This window comes from Aplysia californica, unplaced genomic scaffold, assembly GCF_000002075.1.
Source record: "Aplysia californica isolate F4 #8 unplaced genomic scaffold, AplCal3.0 scaffold00145, whole genome shotgun sequence".
In the NCBI taxonomy this organism is placed as follows: Eukaryota; Metazoa; Mollusca; class Gastropoda; order Aplysiida; family Aplysiidae; genus Aplysia; species Aplysia californica.
Window position 1 is genome coordinate 487880 of NW_004797415.1, and position 17385 is coordinate 505264.

The following is a 17385-nucleotide window of genomic DNA, read 5'->3' on the forward strand; positions in this document are numbered from 1 at the left end:
CTCTCTCTCTCTCTCTCTCTCTCTCTCTCTCTCTCATTTACTAGTTTGTCCCCTCAAACAAGTTCCTGCAAGAAAACATAATGTTTAGCCGATTATAAGTCATCCTTTGGAGGAAAAATCTGTTAGCTCTTGCCAACATTTGGGGAAACTGTAAGATGATACAAACTGTATAGAGCAGGTGATTTCTAAAAATGATTCACCCTCAATTTCAGTCAGAAGACAGCATCACTTTCATAAACCATGACAATAATGATCTCGTTGCTAACTTATTACAGCTTGTTATCACGTATACATGGACAGAAGTGACTAACAGAAAAGGAGAATGAAGGAAAGGAAAAGAAAAGCTGACTTTTAAAAAATTATTGAGGACCAACAGTTTGACCCCGAAAATGGTCTTAGAACAAATAAGAGAGTTGACCTATTTCTTCAACTTACAATGTCAGAGAATAATACAATCGAGGCCACATGCAGTGACATACAGGAGGAACTGAGCTCTCAGCCACTTTTCTGTGACAAATCCAGTGAACTTTTAAGCAAAGCATTTCTGTTTGACTTCCTATCCTCCTACTGAAGTTTGAGTGGCATGTATTCAATGAAACAAGATTACCTGATCGACACTCACGCCAACCCTATTCTTCGTTCATCCACTGCCCCCCCCCCCTTTCCCATCCATCCCTCGCCAGAGACATTCCATTAAAAAAACAACCAACCTAACTCTCAACCAGACCAGAAACCCTTTCAAAGACAGAAGATATTTCTTCTTGCTCCCTTGCAATTTCATTTTAGGCAGTGTCCACATTATGTGCTTCGTCGCCTGTAGTGTAGTTCAATGCTTCGCAGTCACATGGGGGAGAATCTATATCAGGTATCTCAGTATCTTTCTGCTGGGATGTAGTATCCCTCTCAGCCTGGGTTGACTTGGCCCTAACAGGCAACATCTGTTGTGTATGGGACGTAACAAGGTTATTGTCCTTCCCTGTTTTAAGGGAGCTACCTCCCGTCACTTGAAGACATGCACAGTAGCGACTAGTGGGGTGAGTAATAAAGTTCAGTTGCTGTCCGAGATACGTGTGGTGGGCAGTTATTCTTGTGCTCGTGTCAGTTAGTGAAGTGTTCCGGATTTAATTGAACCCAAAGTAGACAAACATGGTGTCAGAAGTGATTTGTGTTGTGTAAAATTGTGTCTAAATTGTAGACACATTCACAAGTAAACGTAGCGAGAAGAACAATTTCTTACAAACAAGACAAGGTACGTGAGAAAATGTCGTTTAAACCCCCTGAACAGTTAGCATTCCACAAACCGTCAACATGGTCGTTGAGGCGGGAAAGGTTCTGTCGGTTTCGCCTGGCACCTAAATTGAGTAAAGAGGACGGCGAAATTCAAGTTAGTTTTCTTCTCAATGCAATGGGGGCAGAAGCAGAACAAATCTTTGCCCAGTTCCAGTTGTCAGAGCAACAGCAGAAAAATTTTGACACGGTTTAAACAAAGCTGAATGAATATTTCGTCCCCAAAAGAAATGTTATGGGTTGAGTTGGCCCTAACAGGAAACATCAAAGCTGCCTCCTAAAAGATCTAAATAGTGTCGATGGGGGCATAAAAACACCTATAATTAATTTAACTTAATACACACCTTCTTCTCCGGGTCTGTGGACTTGGTGGGGACGTCATGTCCTGTCTTCCCTTGTCTCGACCTCTCCCTCCCGTCGAGCTGTTTGGCCCCTCTGTTCTGCTCCGCACGACGTCTCTCCTCCACTGCTTCCTCCTCCCGTGACCTCATCTCTGCTAACGTCTGCTCAAACATCTCGTCTTCTCCAGCCATCAACTCAGCCACAGCGGAGTCGTCCAGCATCACCTTTCTAGGTTCTTTCATTGCTCCGCTTGTCATCTTTACATTTGAAGACGAGGATGGTTGATAGGAAGGACAGCTTTTGCTTTTCCCTCCCCTAGACGCATCGCTGAAAGCCTCTTGCAACTCGGGAAAAGTCTCTGCATACGAGAGAAGCCGTGCGCGATGATTGGTCACAAGGTTGTTTTTCTTTAGACATATCTTGTCGCCAATCTGGAAGTCAAAGCGCTCTTTGCGTCCGGAGAAGCTGGGTACAGTGATGGAGTGAGAGTTGTAGTGCAGGCAACACAGTTCATTGATGGCCTTGCAGTGGTTGCTGCAGAAATACAGAATTTCTCATCTTCGTTTTGTTTACTTTGTTTTAGTAAAAGTTTTACAGCACTTGCAACACAATTAGGTTATATAGGTGCGAAAGACTAGAGGTGTTACGAGAGAGTAACAAACACAAAAAAGAAAGGAGAAGAGATAAAGGAGGATAGATATTGGATAGGAAAGAATAAGCAAACCACACCAGAGCACCCACCAAACATGCACTTTCTCATTTTCATTTGAGAAGAGTTCGGAAAGGGGGGAGGGAACAAATAATTATCTAATCCCTCTTCTCTAAAAAATAATTCAACTCTCCTAAAAAAAAAAGAAACCGATTTTAAAAATACAACATTGCCCTCTCTGAAACAATCGGTACATAAAAGGGAAAAAGCCACATAAGTTTTTCCCCTGGTATGCGCTCAAGGACAATAGCCACCTTCTCCTCATACCATCATCATCATTGCCTTTCTCACTCTGCACCAGGGTATAAGCCACGGACAAACACCTTCCACCTTTCTCTATCCTGAGCTAGTCTCTTGATGTTATTCCATGTGATGTTATATAATAATAATAGATAGCATTTGTATAGCGCAAATCCCCGCTCAACAGCAGGCTCTATGCGCTTTACACTATATTATTACCCCAGCAGACCATAGAACACTCCGAAACATTCTCAGCTTCCCGGGAAGCATACAGTGCAAGCAGCTGATTAAGCGCTCAAACACTAACATACTGACAAGATCTTTCGCTGTCTATAGCCGGGTACCTATTCCCACCTGGGTGAAGTGAGGAAAATTAGTGCAAAGTGCCTTTCCCAAGGACACAACGTCGGGTCCCTGACGGGATTCGAACCCACGACCTTACGGATGCGAGTCCGAGAGCCTAACCACTAGGCCACCGACGCCATCACCTGTACAGCAAATTTAAAAAAAAATTGTTCTATTTCATGGCCCTATTGACCCACTTTAAATCATACAGGCAGTGGGCGTGCCTGTTTGGGCCAACCTGGGATGAGATGCACACAACTCCCCAGCAGACAGACTGCGGCACTTATATGACTCAACTGCATTGAAAGTGTTGTAAAACTCTTACTTAAAGAAAAAAAGACAGACGGTGACACCTGGATTAGAAAACCTCCCGACACAGGAATTGGGCACCTATTCAATGCATATTCTTATGAGGCTTCACAAATAAGAAATGCTTATAACAAGTGTGAAGCCCTCAAAGCCGTGCACACCCACAAGGGGAAGTTCAAAACGGAGCAAACTTTTCTCTGCCAGAATTAGTCTCATTGGCTACAGCAGAAGCCAGAGTCATCGTAACGTTTGATTCTCCAAATTCTTCTATCTCACTGGCCAAATATTCTCCTGTGCGGACGTATTGGTCATGGTCAGACATTAATGGACGAGCCATTATTATTCAATATGGGGGGGAGGGGGGGCAACGGTGGCAAAGGAGCCTCACCATTACACCAAAGACCCTGATGCCTGCACCGTAGAGTTTTAACAAAGTTGTGGCCACATAGTCAAAAAATATCCAATCTTCAACAATATTGATAAAACAAATAAGATGAAACAGAGAGGCAATTTCCACAAAGATAAGACGAGACAGAAGGGCATTATAATCCACGAGGAAAATATTTCTTGCTCTTGCTGAAAGTGATATTCAAAGATGAGTTCACAAACAACAGAAATATTACATAGCAGAAAACAAATCATGTGGAAAAAAAGGCAAACAATCATATTTTATAAGAGGCGGAGAGTCAAATGGAAAAAAAAAGTGTACAATTATTTTTCATAAAAAAACTTTTATAAATCGAGGACGTTTATCTTTTACGAAATATGGAGTTATCTTTTATAAAATGAGAAGTCATTTTTTTTTTACAGGTGGGCAGTTATGTCTGATAGAGTGTTTTTTGTTGTTTTAGTAGAGGTTTTATGGCGCTCGCAACTGCATAAGGTCATATGAGCGCCAAGGGGTGGATGTCAACAGAGAAGTCCTTACAGGGAATCAGACTTACTCTGTTCACCTCTCTAGCTTTAACAGCACAAGGTCTGCTTCGATTATCAAGGCACCCCGGAAATAGCGGGTCACAAGAGTGTGACAAACATACAAAAGAAGTAGAAGAAAATGACGGTAGTAAGGATTAGGAAAGAAAAAGCAGCAGTTCCCTGTTGTAGTTCAGACACAGTTATGAGCATGACATTGTTGGATCAGCCCATTTACAATTCTACTGTGCATTAGATCGAGAAATGTCCCCCCTTTGGGAATGGCCTAAAGACACTTGTCAGTGGCACCACCCGGGGGAGGGGGGGCATTGTGCAATTGTCTCTACAAAAAGTGAACAGTTATCTTTTTAAAAGAAAGAGGACAGTTAAGTTCTATTAGGTGAAGACATTGTCTTTGACAGCATCATAATACTTACTTTCTGAAAGTGACAAACTGAGATTGAACATGGTCCTTCATATCCCAGCACCCGGTCAGGAGTTCTCGGATAATTTGATCACGTTCTGAAAATGGGGAGGATTGACTTGAATCTGAGCATAGGTCGAGAGCGATATTGCTGACCTTGTGACAAGACCCGCTAACCCGCGAAATACAAATATTTAAAAAAAATTTAATTTGGCAAATTGATAGTAAACTATCTGTCTCGTTTGCACACAAAAAGAGAGGCCTGGATTTTGACTAGGTGTGCTCCTAAAACACTACAAATAAAGCCAAACAACCCATCGGCCAGCAGGTTTGCTGTGTGATGAAACTAATCCAGTTGTTTTTTTGGTCATGTTGTTTTTCCTGTAAAATTTACGAGGCTGAAGTTATCTGGTCTTCTCAAAAGGGCGATAACATGTTTCAATCTGTTTGTGTAAGATGATAAACAAGGTAATTCAAAGGTAACAAACATCATCAGTTCGGTGATAGAAGGGTGTACTGAGTTTTGAAAAAAATAGAAGATCTATCAGAATTAATATCACAATAACATCATCTATTTGAAAAATGGTGAAATGGTATATGTTTAACACCCCTATCAACACTATTATGTCATTTAAGAGGCGAGACCTGCGAGTTTAACATCCTTCTCCAACAGGACCGAGCCAAATAGGAAATTCGTGTAATGTGTCTTTACCAAGGACACGACGTCGGACCAAGCTGACGCTCGAACCTCCGAACTTGCAATCTCACGATTACGGGTCCGGTAGCTTAACCACTAGGCCACCTATGCCACCTCATCTACTTTCTGAGCTATTTTTGAGTTTTTGAAGGCTCCAGACATTTGTGTGTGCGCCAAGAGAAAAGCACCAAAAGTCGCCCCAGACAGTTTCGAGCTACAGGCTGGTAATGACAAAAATCACTTTTTTGACCAAAATGTGTGTCCATAAAAAAATGATAGATCCACCATTTTTTTACATTGAGCTTTAAAGGTTTTTCATTTATTTGACTTCTGAATATTTTATTCTGAATTATTTTGAGGGTAGGTTATAATAAAAACAAATATGAAAACTGCTTTTAAAAGGTGTTAAAATCTATTCTTGAAGCACGTTTTCTCTTCCCTGCAGTGTTTTACCATTGAATTCCATTCATGATATTGATGTCAACTGAATGCCAAATTGGAAATGAATTTTCCATGAATAAATACATTTAAAAAATAATTTGGTTTTTTAAGTTTGTATAAGTCTCACGTTTTTCAAACTTAAAAGCTCCTTTTCTCAAAATTATATTTTTATACCCTAACTTGCAAAATGTGCAATATCTCAAATACTACTTGAGATATCTAAAAAAATTCAAAGACCCCTGTGTTCAGCATTGAATTTCCTATAAGGTACAACACTCAACTCTAAATGGTCAAAATCCGACTTTTGGTACCTTTCTTTAGGCAACCACACATTTTTTCTAACCAGTTTTATGAATCACAGACATCTTAATTTTAAAAAAAAGTTTTAGTAAGAGTTTAACGGCACTTGCAACACAATAAGGTCATATAAGTGCCGAAGAATAGAGGGGTTACAAGAGAGCAACATACACACAAAAAAACAAGGAGGAGAGATAAGGACGATAGATGTTTGATAGGAAAGAAGGAGCAAACCACACCAGAGCACCAGCCAACCACGCACCACTTAATTTCGCAGCGAACCAACCACCCACTACTTAATTTCGCAGCGAACCAAACAGGCAACATCAGTAAAGCTACATAATATACATGATACAAGACACAGAAATCTCATCACCATTGTCATCTCCTTCGTTTGATATCTCTATGAAATGGAATCCCTGTCGATCATCAAAGGTCGGGAGCTCACGCCTCGAGATGAGTCCAGCATTCTCCACGATGAGCCTGGACTCGGAGCGGTGGTTCTGGGTGAGCTCCATGCTGAAGCCAAACTGAGGGCCCATGTTGCGGAGACTACTGAACATGTCCTGAGAGACAAATTTGCAATAGTTAAATAAAAAACAACAACCCCAAAACCCCCTAAAAATACAACCCCAAAGATGCGACGCTTGACCCTTGTAGCTGTGTTGAAAGGAGACTTAGTTTTAGAGTTTTACGGCACTTGCAACACAATAAGGTCATACAAGCGCCGCAGATTAGAGGTGTTACAAGAAAGTAACAAACACAAAAAAGAAAAAGAAGGAGAGATCAGGATGATAGATGTTTGATAGGAAAGAAGGAGCAAACTACACCAGAGCACCCGCCAACCACCCACAACAGAAGATGTGACGCTTGTAGACTGGGTAGAAGGGAGACAAACGTTTGTTTGTTTGTTTATTTGTTTATTTGTTTGTTTGTTTGTTTGTTTGAGTAAAGAGAAACACATCGACTCAATAATGGTAATTTAGTGCAGGGAAAACGTATGATAGACAGACAGACAGAAACAAAAGAGGGAAAGTACAGAAGTAGGACCTACCAGTGGTGCCCTCCAACCACCCAAAAGGGGGACTTAGGACACACAACATTTTGTTGCCGGAGGGGCCAACTGACTTCGAAAAACATCCTGAACTTCCCCGACACCATGTAGGGACTCGAAATGTACAGATCATATAGTCTAATAATATCTTGTATCTGTATCAAGACAATTCTCTTAAGACATAAAGCGCAATATCTCGATAAATCCTGAAATCCAGATTTCTGGATTTATCTGGATAATCAGCACCTCTGCATTGCACTGTGTAATGGTACAGAAGCATAATAATAATAATAGATAACATTTGTAGAGTGCAAATTCCCGCTCAAAAGCAAGTTCTATGCAATTTACAATCTATATTACTACCCAGCAGACCTGATAGCATTCTGAAACTAAATCTCACCTTCCTGAGAAGCATACAGTGCAAGCATAAGAGACAGGCTGAAACAACAGACGGAAAGTGAGGAAATACAGATTGCCAGTGACACTATCACAAAAAACAAAAGAAAAAGATTTTTGTTTGTTTTGGTAAGTGGTTTCTGGCGCTCACACCAGCATAAGGTCATTTGAGTGCGTGGGACACATTATAATTATACATTTTCAGTTTGGTAGGAATTTTGAATTTTGCTCGGGTTGCGGCACACGGGACTTCTCTGAGATTTTTCGTCCCTATCCGAGAAGGCCAGGATCTTTCCTACTGTAAGATCAGGGGTGTGACTGAAAGACAGCAGTAAGAAAGAGCCTAGGAGTAACAGTAGAAAAGCTGCAGAAAAAGTAAAGAGCCCAGAGGAGGCGGCAAATGAGGAGGAGGGGGGGGGGGAAGCAGAAAGTGGAGAGGAAAGCAGACAACAGAACATGGTTAGAGATCAGGAAACGAGGTCAAAGGAGAAAATTTTAAGAGAACAAAATTTTCCGTAGCTGTCAGGTTTCGAACCCGTGACCTATTGAATGAGAAACGACCACCGTAACCTCTAGACCACGAGAGCCCCCCTAAAAGAGAAAGACAGACATAGTAACAGAAAGTGAGAGGTAGGAAAGAAGCAGGACATGTCATCACCTGTAGGAAGTTCCCCGGTCCGATAGATGGCAGCTGGCGCACGTCTCCCAGGAGGATGAGCTTTCTCAGCCGGGCATGCCTGAGCAGAATGTTCAGAATAGTCGCAAACAGACACACAGAGACCAGGCTGCACTCATCAACCACCAGGATCTGGACAAAGGCAGAGAAAGAAGTGCATAAAATATGGGTGAAACAGTGGATTAGATTCCAAACTAGGATGGGATAAGATGTGAAAAAGATATATATAATTTCCTCACTTCTCACAGCTGTAAATGTCTAGGAAGCCAGAAGGAAGTATATGACTTACACTGTTTGAGCTGCCACACTAAATGTGGATGAGATATTGTGAAGCTGTGCTGTGCATGTGTATGTGTGTGTATGTTAAACAAAGGTTTCACCACTGGGCAAACATCTACTCTTACTCTAGTCTAAATAATGTCCCCCTAATGCCTGATTTGTCTTAGTAAGAGTTTTACGACACTTGCAACAGAATCAGGTAATAAAAGTGTTAAAGATTAGAGATGTTACAAGAGAGCACCAAACATAAAAAAGGAGGAGAGGTAAAGATGATAAATATTAAGATAGCAAAGAAGGAGCAAACCACACCAGAGCACCCATCAACCACCTACCCTATGCCTGATAAAGAGGACCCAGACCAGTCATTCTGTGCTGGGATCCATAAGCCACTGGGCAACCAATATGCTTATAGGTACTTTACATTTTCTGACATGCTGATTTCATATCTCTAAAAACAATTTTTTAAACAGCAAAATTTCTTGTCACTTCTGGCTTTTGAACAATTGGCCATTCACGATTTTATTCGACATTGCTATACATATACAATATTTGTTTTATATAATATTTTAGAACTGCCATAAAGGAATGTTTTTCTTTCTATGCCCAAAAATCTGGAATCCCCTCCCAAAAATTTATAGATCATTTAGTCAAATGGTACTAACGCATCTCATATCGAGACAATTTTTGTATCAACTGCAGCAAATTCTCAACGATTGGCCTGAAGTCAGGCAAAAAAGTAGACAATTTCAGGAATCAAGATTTCCAGATTTCTCAAGAAATTTGACACCTCTGACACTCATAAAATACTGAAATTTAAAAAAAATTTTTTAAACCCTTCTGAAACAAGAACTGACCTCCACATTCTCAAACTTCCACGACTTCTCCGCTTCTTCATCATCCGGTGTGGGTGTAGACTTTTTCTGCAGATAGTTTTGCCTGCTCACGATAACGCTGTGCAGGGTGGCAGACGGCAGCCTCGCTTTGCAGCCCAACAGTCGTGCCGCTTTGCCTTTGAGAACAATGGAAAGGAGAATTGCTAGCCAATAGGTTACATTTAGGAAGAGTTTTTACAGTACTTGCAACACAAATAGGTCATTTAAGTACTGAAGATTAGAGGTGTCGCTAAAGAGTAAAATTCAAACTATGAAAAAAGGAGGAGAGACAGGAACGATAGATGTTTGACAGGAAAGAAGGAGAAAATCACACCAGAGTACCCACCAACCACCCACAGTTTATAGTTTTTAGTATCCCAACAAAATATCAAGATGACAATGGTGAAAAAGCTGTAGACAAGAACAAAAACAACAACAGCAGAAAAAAACAAAACATCAACCTCCTTGCCAGCCGCACACACACACACACGCACGCACACAGTCACGGCATCACAATATATCCCCATCCTTGCTTCCCTCCCCCTTACACACATACACATGCACAGCACAACTTCACAATATCTCATCCACATTTAGTGTGACAGCTCAAATATTGTAATTAAGTCATAATTATACCTCCATCTGGCTTCGTAGACATTTACAGCTGTAAGAAGTGAGGAAATCATACATATTCTTTTCACATCTTATCCCATCCTAGTTTGGAATCAAATCCATTTTTTATGAATGCGAGTCTGACGCAAACGCGGAAGAAAAATACAGTTCAGACATGACCACTTAAACATCCACCAGCTATCCAGGTCATTAAGGAGTGGTGAAACCCATTTCTAAAAAGCAATTTAAGGCTACTGAAGTTGAAGGCATGATTAATAAACAATAAATTACAGGTTATTGATCCCGTTAGGGAAATTTGGGTTTGGTTCTTTGGTTCCGTTTGGGAAAGAGTTTTTAATAAGTGAAGCCTTCACATCTTTAAAAATATTTTTTAAAATAGATAAATAAAAAAAAATAAAGAGAATAAATTTCACAATATTACTCTTCTGAGAGCATCATCATCGCCAACATAAATAATCATCCTCATGCTCACCATCACAATTACCATTACCGTCACCATCGCCAACATCATCATCATCATCATCACCATCATCATTACCGACTCAACAATTCCCCTTTCATTTAACAATTCTCACCATTACTTTCTTTTTACGTAACCAACAAAGGCGGGCACCAAAATCAGGACACGGGAAAAGAAAAGAAAAAAAAAAAACCTCTTCTGAAAGGCTACCAGGAATTCCTTTAACCACTATCTTCATGGACAATAACACAACAACAATATTTCCATCCACCTGTTGGGGCCGTCAGCAGGATTTTTTGTTTAAATTTCTTCACTTCTCCGCAGTCTTCTGGCCTCATCTGCTTCAAATTTTTCATCAGATCACACACAACCGCTTTCTTTAGTCCTGCTCGGTAGCAGCTGTTGTCCCCAGGCTCGGAGGCCCAATCACTTTTCAGGCGACCTGTCATCGAACCATCTCCCACTTCACTGCTCTTCCCAGTCTCGCTGGTAGTTTGAGCATCGTTATTCTCAGACACAAATGACCGACCTGCGACCTGACTGCTCCACCCCTTGTGTTTGGCATCACGAGCTGTGGCCAACTTTGTAACATGATATCCTGAAGTCTGGCCTGAGTCAGTCTGAGGAAACGTGTTTGGTATTCTCGAAACGTTTGAGGAAGCAAACAAATCTCTGTCGTCATCACTCTGTGAACCTAGCTCGACATTTTGACTGAGTACACTCTCCTCATCTGTTGTTTCCTCCAACTCCCGCCTCTTCCTGGAGGTAGAGAAAACAAAGACAGCCATCAGTATCATTGATTTAAAAGACGAATGAAACAACTCGAACATAATGACTGTCATATATTGCTGAAACAAAAATCTTGATTTTTTAAAAAAAGGATTAAAATACACAGAAAAAAGGGGGTGGGGTGGGGGGGGGGGGATTATTTTTATTTTTCAGAAATTTCTCTTGTTATGAACAAAGGCAAATAAAACATGAAAAAAAAAAATGGTAAGACAAAAATCAACAAAATGTATACCTACAAACACAACATTGCCGGTTGCCATAAGGCATAATTTTCTATATTGCACATCTCAGTTGGCCAATTTAACAACTACTGCCACATCACTACCCCAGAATTAAAAATTTTCATCTGACATTTTTGACTGTTTTGAGTTACTAAGACCACGAGGTCAGAAACCAAATCTTCTATCTGCTCAATCAAAATTGTAAGATTATTCGGAGTTGTTATAAAGATATTCAAAGAATTGCATTTAAAAAAGCTTGACACGATGTGAAACTCAAAATCTTTGACGTCAAATTTCTCAAAACAATGGTACTGAGCAGATAGAACTTTGTAATTCTGAGGTAGCGACTTGACATTGATAGGCATTATTGTAAGGACCAAGTTCACTCCCCTCGTAACTACTGGGACTGGAAAAGTTGGGAATAGGGAAGGATTTTACATGTGATTGTTTGAGTAAAGAGAAACACATTGAAACAATAATGGTTATTTAGTGCTGGGAAAAAATATGACCGACAGATGGAAACATAAGAGGGAAAGCAGAGAAGTAGGACCTACAGGTGGTGCCCTCCAACCACCCGCTTGGATTTGATAACTTCTCACAAGTTGCACTAAGAAATTGAAACGTTTTAAGGGTGTGGCACAAGCAAAATTCATTGTTTCCAGCATACCGCATTCTTCTGTTTTCTCTTCTTTTTTGTTCTTCCCCTACACCTTAGGGTTCATTCATAAAAGATTTGTTTAACCCATTGTGTAATACGGGACTAACAGCAAGAAATACCCACCTCAAATTTTTTAAAATGCATTTTAAATGATGGCTTTTACCTTTGAGACTTTTTTTTTTTTCAAATATGAAATTGTCAAAAGTATTCATAATTGAATATCCAGACCATATTTCTTTCTGCCTACAGGTAGGAAGTAAGTTTAAAACTTCCCCCAAGCCTGCAAGCCGGTACAGGCCTGCTTTTCTTTACTGTACTTTCTTCAGCAGATATGTCTTCAACCTGCACAAAGAGCACACAGGACCTTCAAGTACTTTGTCCATGAAAAATTGGAAGCTTTATCTCACATCAGGAGGTTGCAAGACCTGTAAACCCCCTTCCCAGCTGTTCCATCTAATGCACTCGCATGAACCTGGAACTGAACTAAAAAAACACTAGCACGAGTGACAAGCACTTTTCCTGTATGTCCTTCCAATCCTTATAGGATTGGCGCTCATATGACCTTATGCTGTTGCGAGCGCCGTAAAACCCTCTACTATAAAAATAAAAATCCTTATAGGTGGCTGTGAAAAAAAACAACCAATGATACACAGGAAATTTTGCTTCGATCACAACAGAGTACTAAAAAAAAGTTAGATACTTTCACTTCTTTCATTTTGTTCCGTTTCCAACTCGAATTTTGAAAAAAAAAAAAAAAAAACCCAAACCTGTTGATATTTTCAACCTGCTTCATTCAACAGCCACTCACATTTCACACAGGTGTTGCAGGAGTGTGGTGACCACTGTTGTTTTGCCGCAGCCACCGCGCCCCGACAGCACCGTGACGGGCAGACTGGACATCAGGTGTAAGGCTTTCATTTGGGTCTGGTCACTGCGCATAGCTTTAAAATCATCAGCGCTGAAAGAGGAACATAAGTTCTTTGTTTACAATTGGTCGCTTTTAAGGGCAAGCGGGCTAACCCAGATTTCGGGAGTTTCCAGAAATCTTGACCTATACCAAAAGTGGGCATTACTCTACCAATAGGAAAAGTTTGGTTTCATTGGTGTGTATATTTGTTTGGTTATAGAGAAAACTCTCCTTGTCTTTTAAAGAAACTGAACAAGGGGCAAAAACTTTACCTTCGATTTTCTCGAAACAGCATTTTTCAGGACAGCCCCTTGGTGCTTAAAAGCGACCAATTACAGTTGAAACTATCTAAGACAGCCACCCATTGGTGAGGAGAAAAGTGGGCGTGTTAGGCAGGTGGTGGTCTTATACGGTGCCATTATAATGCAAAAAAATATGCAAGTGAGGAAATGGGAAATGGCCATTTGTACAGGTGATTGTCTTATATGGGTGACTGTGTCTGTTAGAGCAAGTTCGACTGTAAAAGCAAAACTTTGAGCTTGTAATGTAATAAATTTTGTTTAACTTAAGAACACTCCACAAGTAAGAAGAACAAACTTAACCCATGTTTTAAAAGGGATAAAACTGAAATTAATATAAATTTCAGAAAGCAAATTCGAGAACTGTCTCATGATGTGTCAATACAAGTATTCATATAGGACTAATCAACATCTATACCAGAGCTTGTCAACCTTTTATCAGCCACGCCCTAACTTTTGCCACCTTTGAGAAGCTAAAATTTTCCTACTGTTCATCTATCTGTATTTCCAAGAAGGGCATAAAATAACACGTTTCTACAGGGTGATTCCCACCACCCACCAAAATTACCAAACTACCCACTTGAGGACTAGACCCCCCATTACCTAATGTACAGAATACAGCTAAGAGAATGAAAGTTTAACGAAAACTGTAACTAAAATACTACCAGAATCAATTTAAAAAATTGCGGCATAACACAATATACTACAGACTTGACCATGTAGGTCTATACCTTAAAAAAAACCCCAACATAACCGCAACACTATTCGGTGGATGCGAATCCTATTTACTTGTGACTAACCTGTTGAAATTGATTCTCCAGCGAAGGGGTTCGCGTTTATGCTTCTCCATCACCTCCAGAATTCCATCAGCAACATCCACCTCAGCTTTCCAGTTCTGGTAGAGGAATACGTTCTTATCACAGTCAAACGTCTCCACTTTCACCACCTTGTGGACTTCCAGATAATCTAAGGCAGCAGTCCATCTCTGCTCCTGTGCACCGGGGAGAGGTTAACTTTTTCAATATTATATATATGTGTTGAAGTGTTTAATGCAATACTATAGGCAATCTAATTGAAAAATAAAACTTCTTTTACATAAACTTCTGATTCCATCTGAGTTACACTCTGATATTCTGAAACTACAGTGCCTTTTCAGGTAACATTTCACTCACCTCAGTGACGCCCACTCACACTTGTAACTGGGAGAGATGGACGGTCAATTCAGAGGTTCCCCCTTACTTCAAAACTTTACCGTGTTCACAGGAAGGATAAAAACCATAGCAGATAAATAAAACACACTGCTGTGAAAGAAAGAATAGATTTTAAATGGCGTCTTTCACTTGGAACCTTCAACTAATCCGAGGACCACACCTGACTACAAACATGCATGGTTGACTAAAGCAAAAGAGATCTCTTGATTTGCTGAACAAAAACGAACCCCGGCTAGATTCAGAAGCCCACTGATTTCTCATATAAACATATCAGAGAGATTACAAAAATTATGCTTCACAGTCGACCCCATTCACTCTCATAGATTTGCCTCAATCAAAACCATTCTATTATGTGAGAAAGGAACAAAACTAACCCCACTGATTACGTATTTGAGTGTATGGAAGTGAGCCGACATTTTCAGCTGCCGCAGACTACTGAAGAAGTGCCCATATTTGCGACCGTCCGTTTTCAACACCTCGTAGATAAACAAAGCATCTTTCTCCATTTGTGGAATGCGGGATAAGTATCCAGCTTTATCATAAGACGACAGGGATGCCTCAGTCCCCAAAATATGAAGCTTCTGGGAAATTATCTGGGAAAAGAGAAATGGAAAAAAACCACACAAACAAATTACTGATAAAGTTATAAAAGCGATCTTAGTAATGCTAAATGATAACAATAATAATGACAATAATCATAATAATAGTAATATTTATCAAGTTTGTGTATTCAAAGTTGAAGTGACAGGAATAGAAATGTAGTTTGCCAGAAGAAATCAAACTATTAAATATTATACTTTTACATAAAATGGAAACAAGTCATAAATAACAATAATATATAAACAATAATATATAAGCAGCATTTGTACAGCGCATATCCCGGCTCGACAGCAAGCTTTATGACCTTAACACTTTATTATTACCCCAGCAGACCATAGAACACTCAGAAAGATTATCAGCTTCCCGAGAAGCAACAGAAAAAGTGCTCAAACACAAACAAACTGACAAGATCTTTCACTGTCTATAGCTGGGTACCCATTCCCACCTGGGTGAAGTGAGGAAAATTCGTGTAAAGTGCCTTTCCCAAGGACACTACGTCGGACCCCTCATGGGATTCGAACCCACAACCTTACGGTTGCGAGTCTGAGAGCCTATCCACTTGGCCACCGACGCCTAAAAACCAGTTGTGCATAAGAACCTACTCCTTTGTTTACCGGTGGTCAGATTCATAGCCAGACACCACTGTACCATTTTGAGGCTGTACTGTGAGTAAAAGTATGTTTATTCGGTGTTTAAGGGCTATTGGCCCACATCACATCATATAAAGCACTCATTTGTTAGAGTTTCCATTTTGAGGCTCGTTTGCAAAGAATGCTGTAAAAAAAATTCCCATGTCTGTAACAATTGTTAACTCATTATTTCCATCAGGCAACTGTCAGTGACTTGTGGTCTGAGCTGCTGTGCAGGTGAACAGCTGTCAGAAGCCTGGACTCTCTCTCTCTCTCTCTCTCTCTCACACACACACACACACACACACACACACACACACACACACACACACACACATACACCACACACAAACACCACACCATACACGCACACACACCACACCACACACACACACACAATGTTTTTATAAACAATAATGGTAGTACGCTGCATTAATTTCCCTGCACTGCGGAAAAAGAATGATCGAATTGGCTTCAGGTCTTTTGATTTCATGACCAATTTAATGATGAGTATGTCCCTCTCAGGTTCCATACCAAAGAACGCCCCAGCATAGTGTGTTTTTGTTTTTAGTAAGGTTTTACAATGCTCGCAACTGCATAAGGTCATATGAGCGCCAAGGGGTGGTTGTCAACAGAGAAGTCCAAACGCGGAATCTGGCTTACTCTGTTCACCTCTCTAGCCTCAACAGCACAAAGTCTGCTTTGACTATCAAGGCACCCCGGAAATAGCAGTTCACAAGAGAGTGACAAAGATACAAAAGAAGTAGAGGAAAATGATGATAGTAAGGATGAGGAAAGAAAAAAATAGCAGTTCCCACTATATTGTTCTGGCACAGTTATGAGCATGACATTGATGTTGTTGTTGTTGTTGTTATCGATCCAGCAACATCTGGGCTCTCACCCTTCTGTCCAATGCCAGGTAGTGATAAGTGCAGGTTTGCTGTAGTTGCTGTAATGTTCCGTAGAGTGTGTTGTCGAAGTTAGGTCTCGGAGGGAGGAGGGTAGCTCTGATGTCATTTAGGGCTGTACAGCGTAAAAGGTGATGTTCCACTGTCTCATGTGCATAGTCACACAAAGGACACATTGGGGGAAGTTCTGGTTTTATTCTGTTCAAGTGAAAGTTGAGCTGTATATGTTCTGTTCGTAGGCGGAAGATCGTGGTCTGTTTCTTTCTCTGAAGGTGGTTGATATTGTCATTTCGTTTTGTTGTAGTCATATGTTTGAAAACTGTTCTGCCTGTCTTTCCCAAGGCCCATCTGTTTATCCAATCTTGTTTGCAGTAGCTTTTAATGATTTGTTTTGCAGTGTTGTATGAAGATGGAATGTTGGGTTGTTCCTGTCTAGATCCCCTTTTGGCGAGTGTGTCTGTTCTGTCATTTCCAGGTATGTTTGAGTGTCCGGGAATCCACTGCATCACCAGGTTGACGCCACAAAATGTTATCAGATGATGGGAGCCAAACAGTATATGAGTCAATGCTTCATTTAGATGGTGGTCATTTTCTATTGCTTGCAAGACCGATAGTGAGTCAGTGAAGATCACTATACTCTGTGTTTTGTTTGGATGAGTGTCAAAAACTGTGCGGAGATGGTATAGTGCTGTTTCAATTGCTATCATTTCTGCGTCATAGTTGTTGCATTTCTCTCCACAGGCTGCAGGGATCTCATTGGAACTTCCATCTGGGTATTGTATTAGTATTC

The 17385-nt window shown here is 40.5% G+C and overlaps 1 protein-coding gene across 1 annotated transcript in view; it reads right to left on the reverse strand.

The window, feature by feature from the left end:
• The window catches only part of LOC101855638, a gene marked incomplete at its 5' end in the record, with an annotated part of 39345 nt that overhangs the window by 14908 nt on the left and 7052 nt on the right, over positions 1-17385 (reverse strand). Inside the window, 9 exon segments of the mRNA XM_005097045.3 lie at positions 1630-2163; positions 4582-4666; positions 6380-6569; positions 8112-8261; positions 9263-9417; positions 10645-11132; positions 12850-12999; positions 14048-14238; positions 14833-15051. Of these exon segments, the coding sequence (XP_005097102.2) occupies positions 1630-2163; positions 4582-4666; positions 6380-6569; positions 8112-8261; positions 9263-9417; positions 10645-11132; positions 12850-12999; positions 14048-14238; positions 14833-15051 (2162 nt within the window).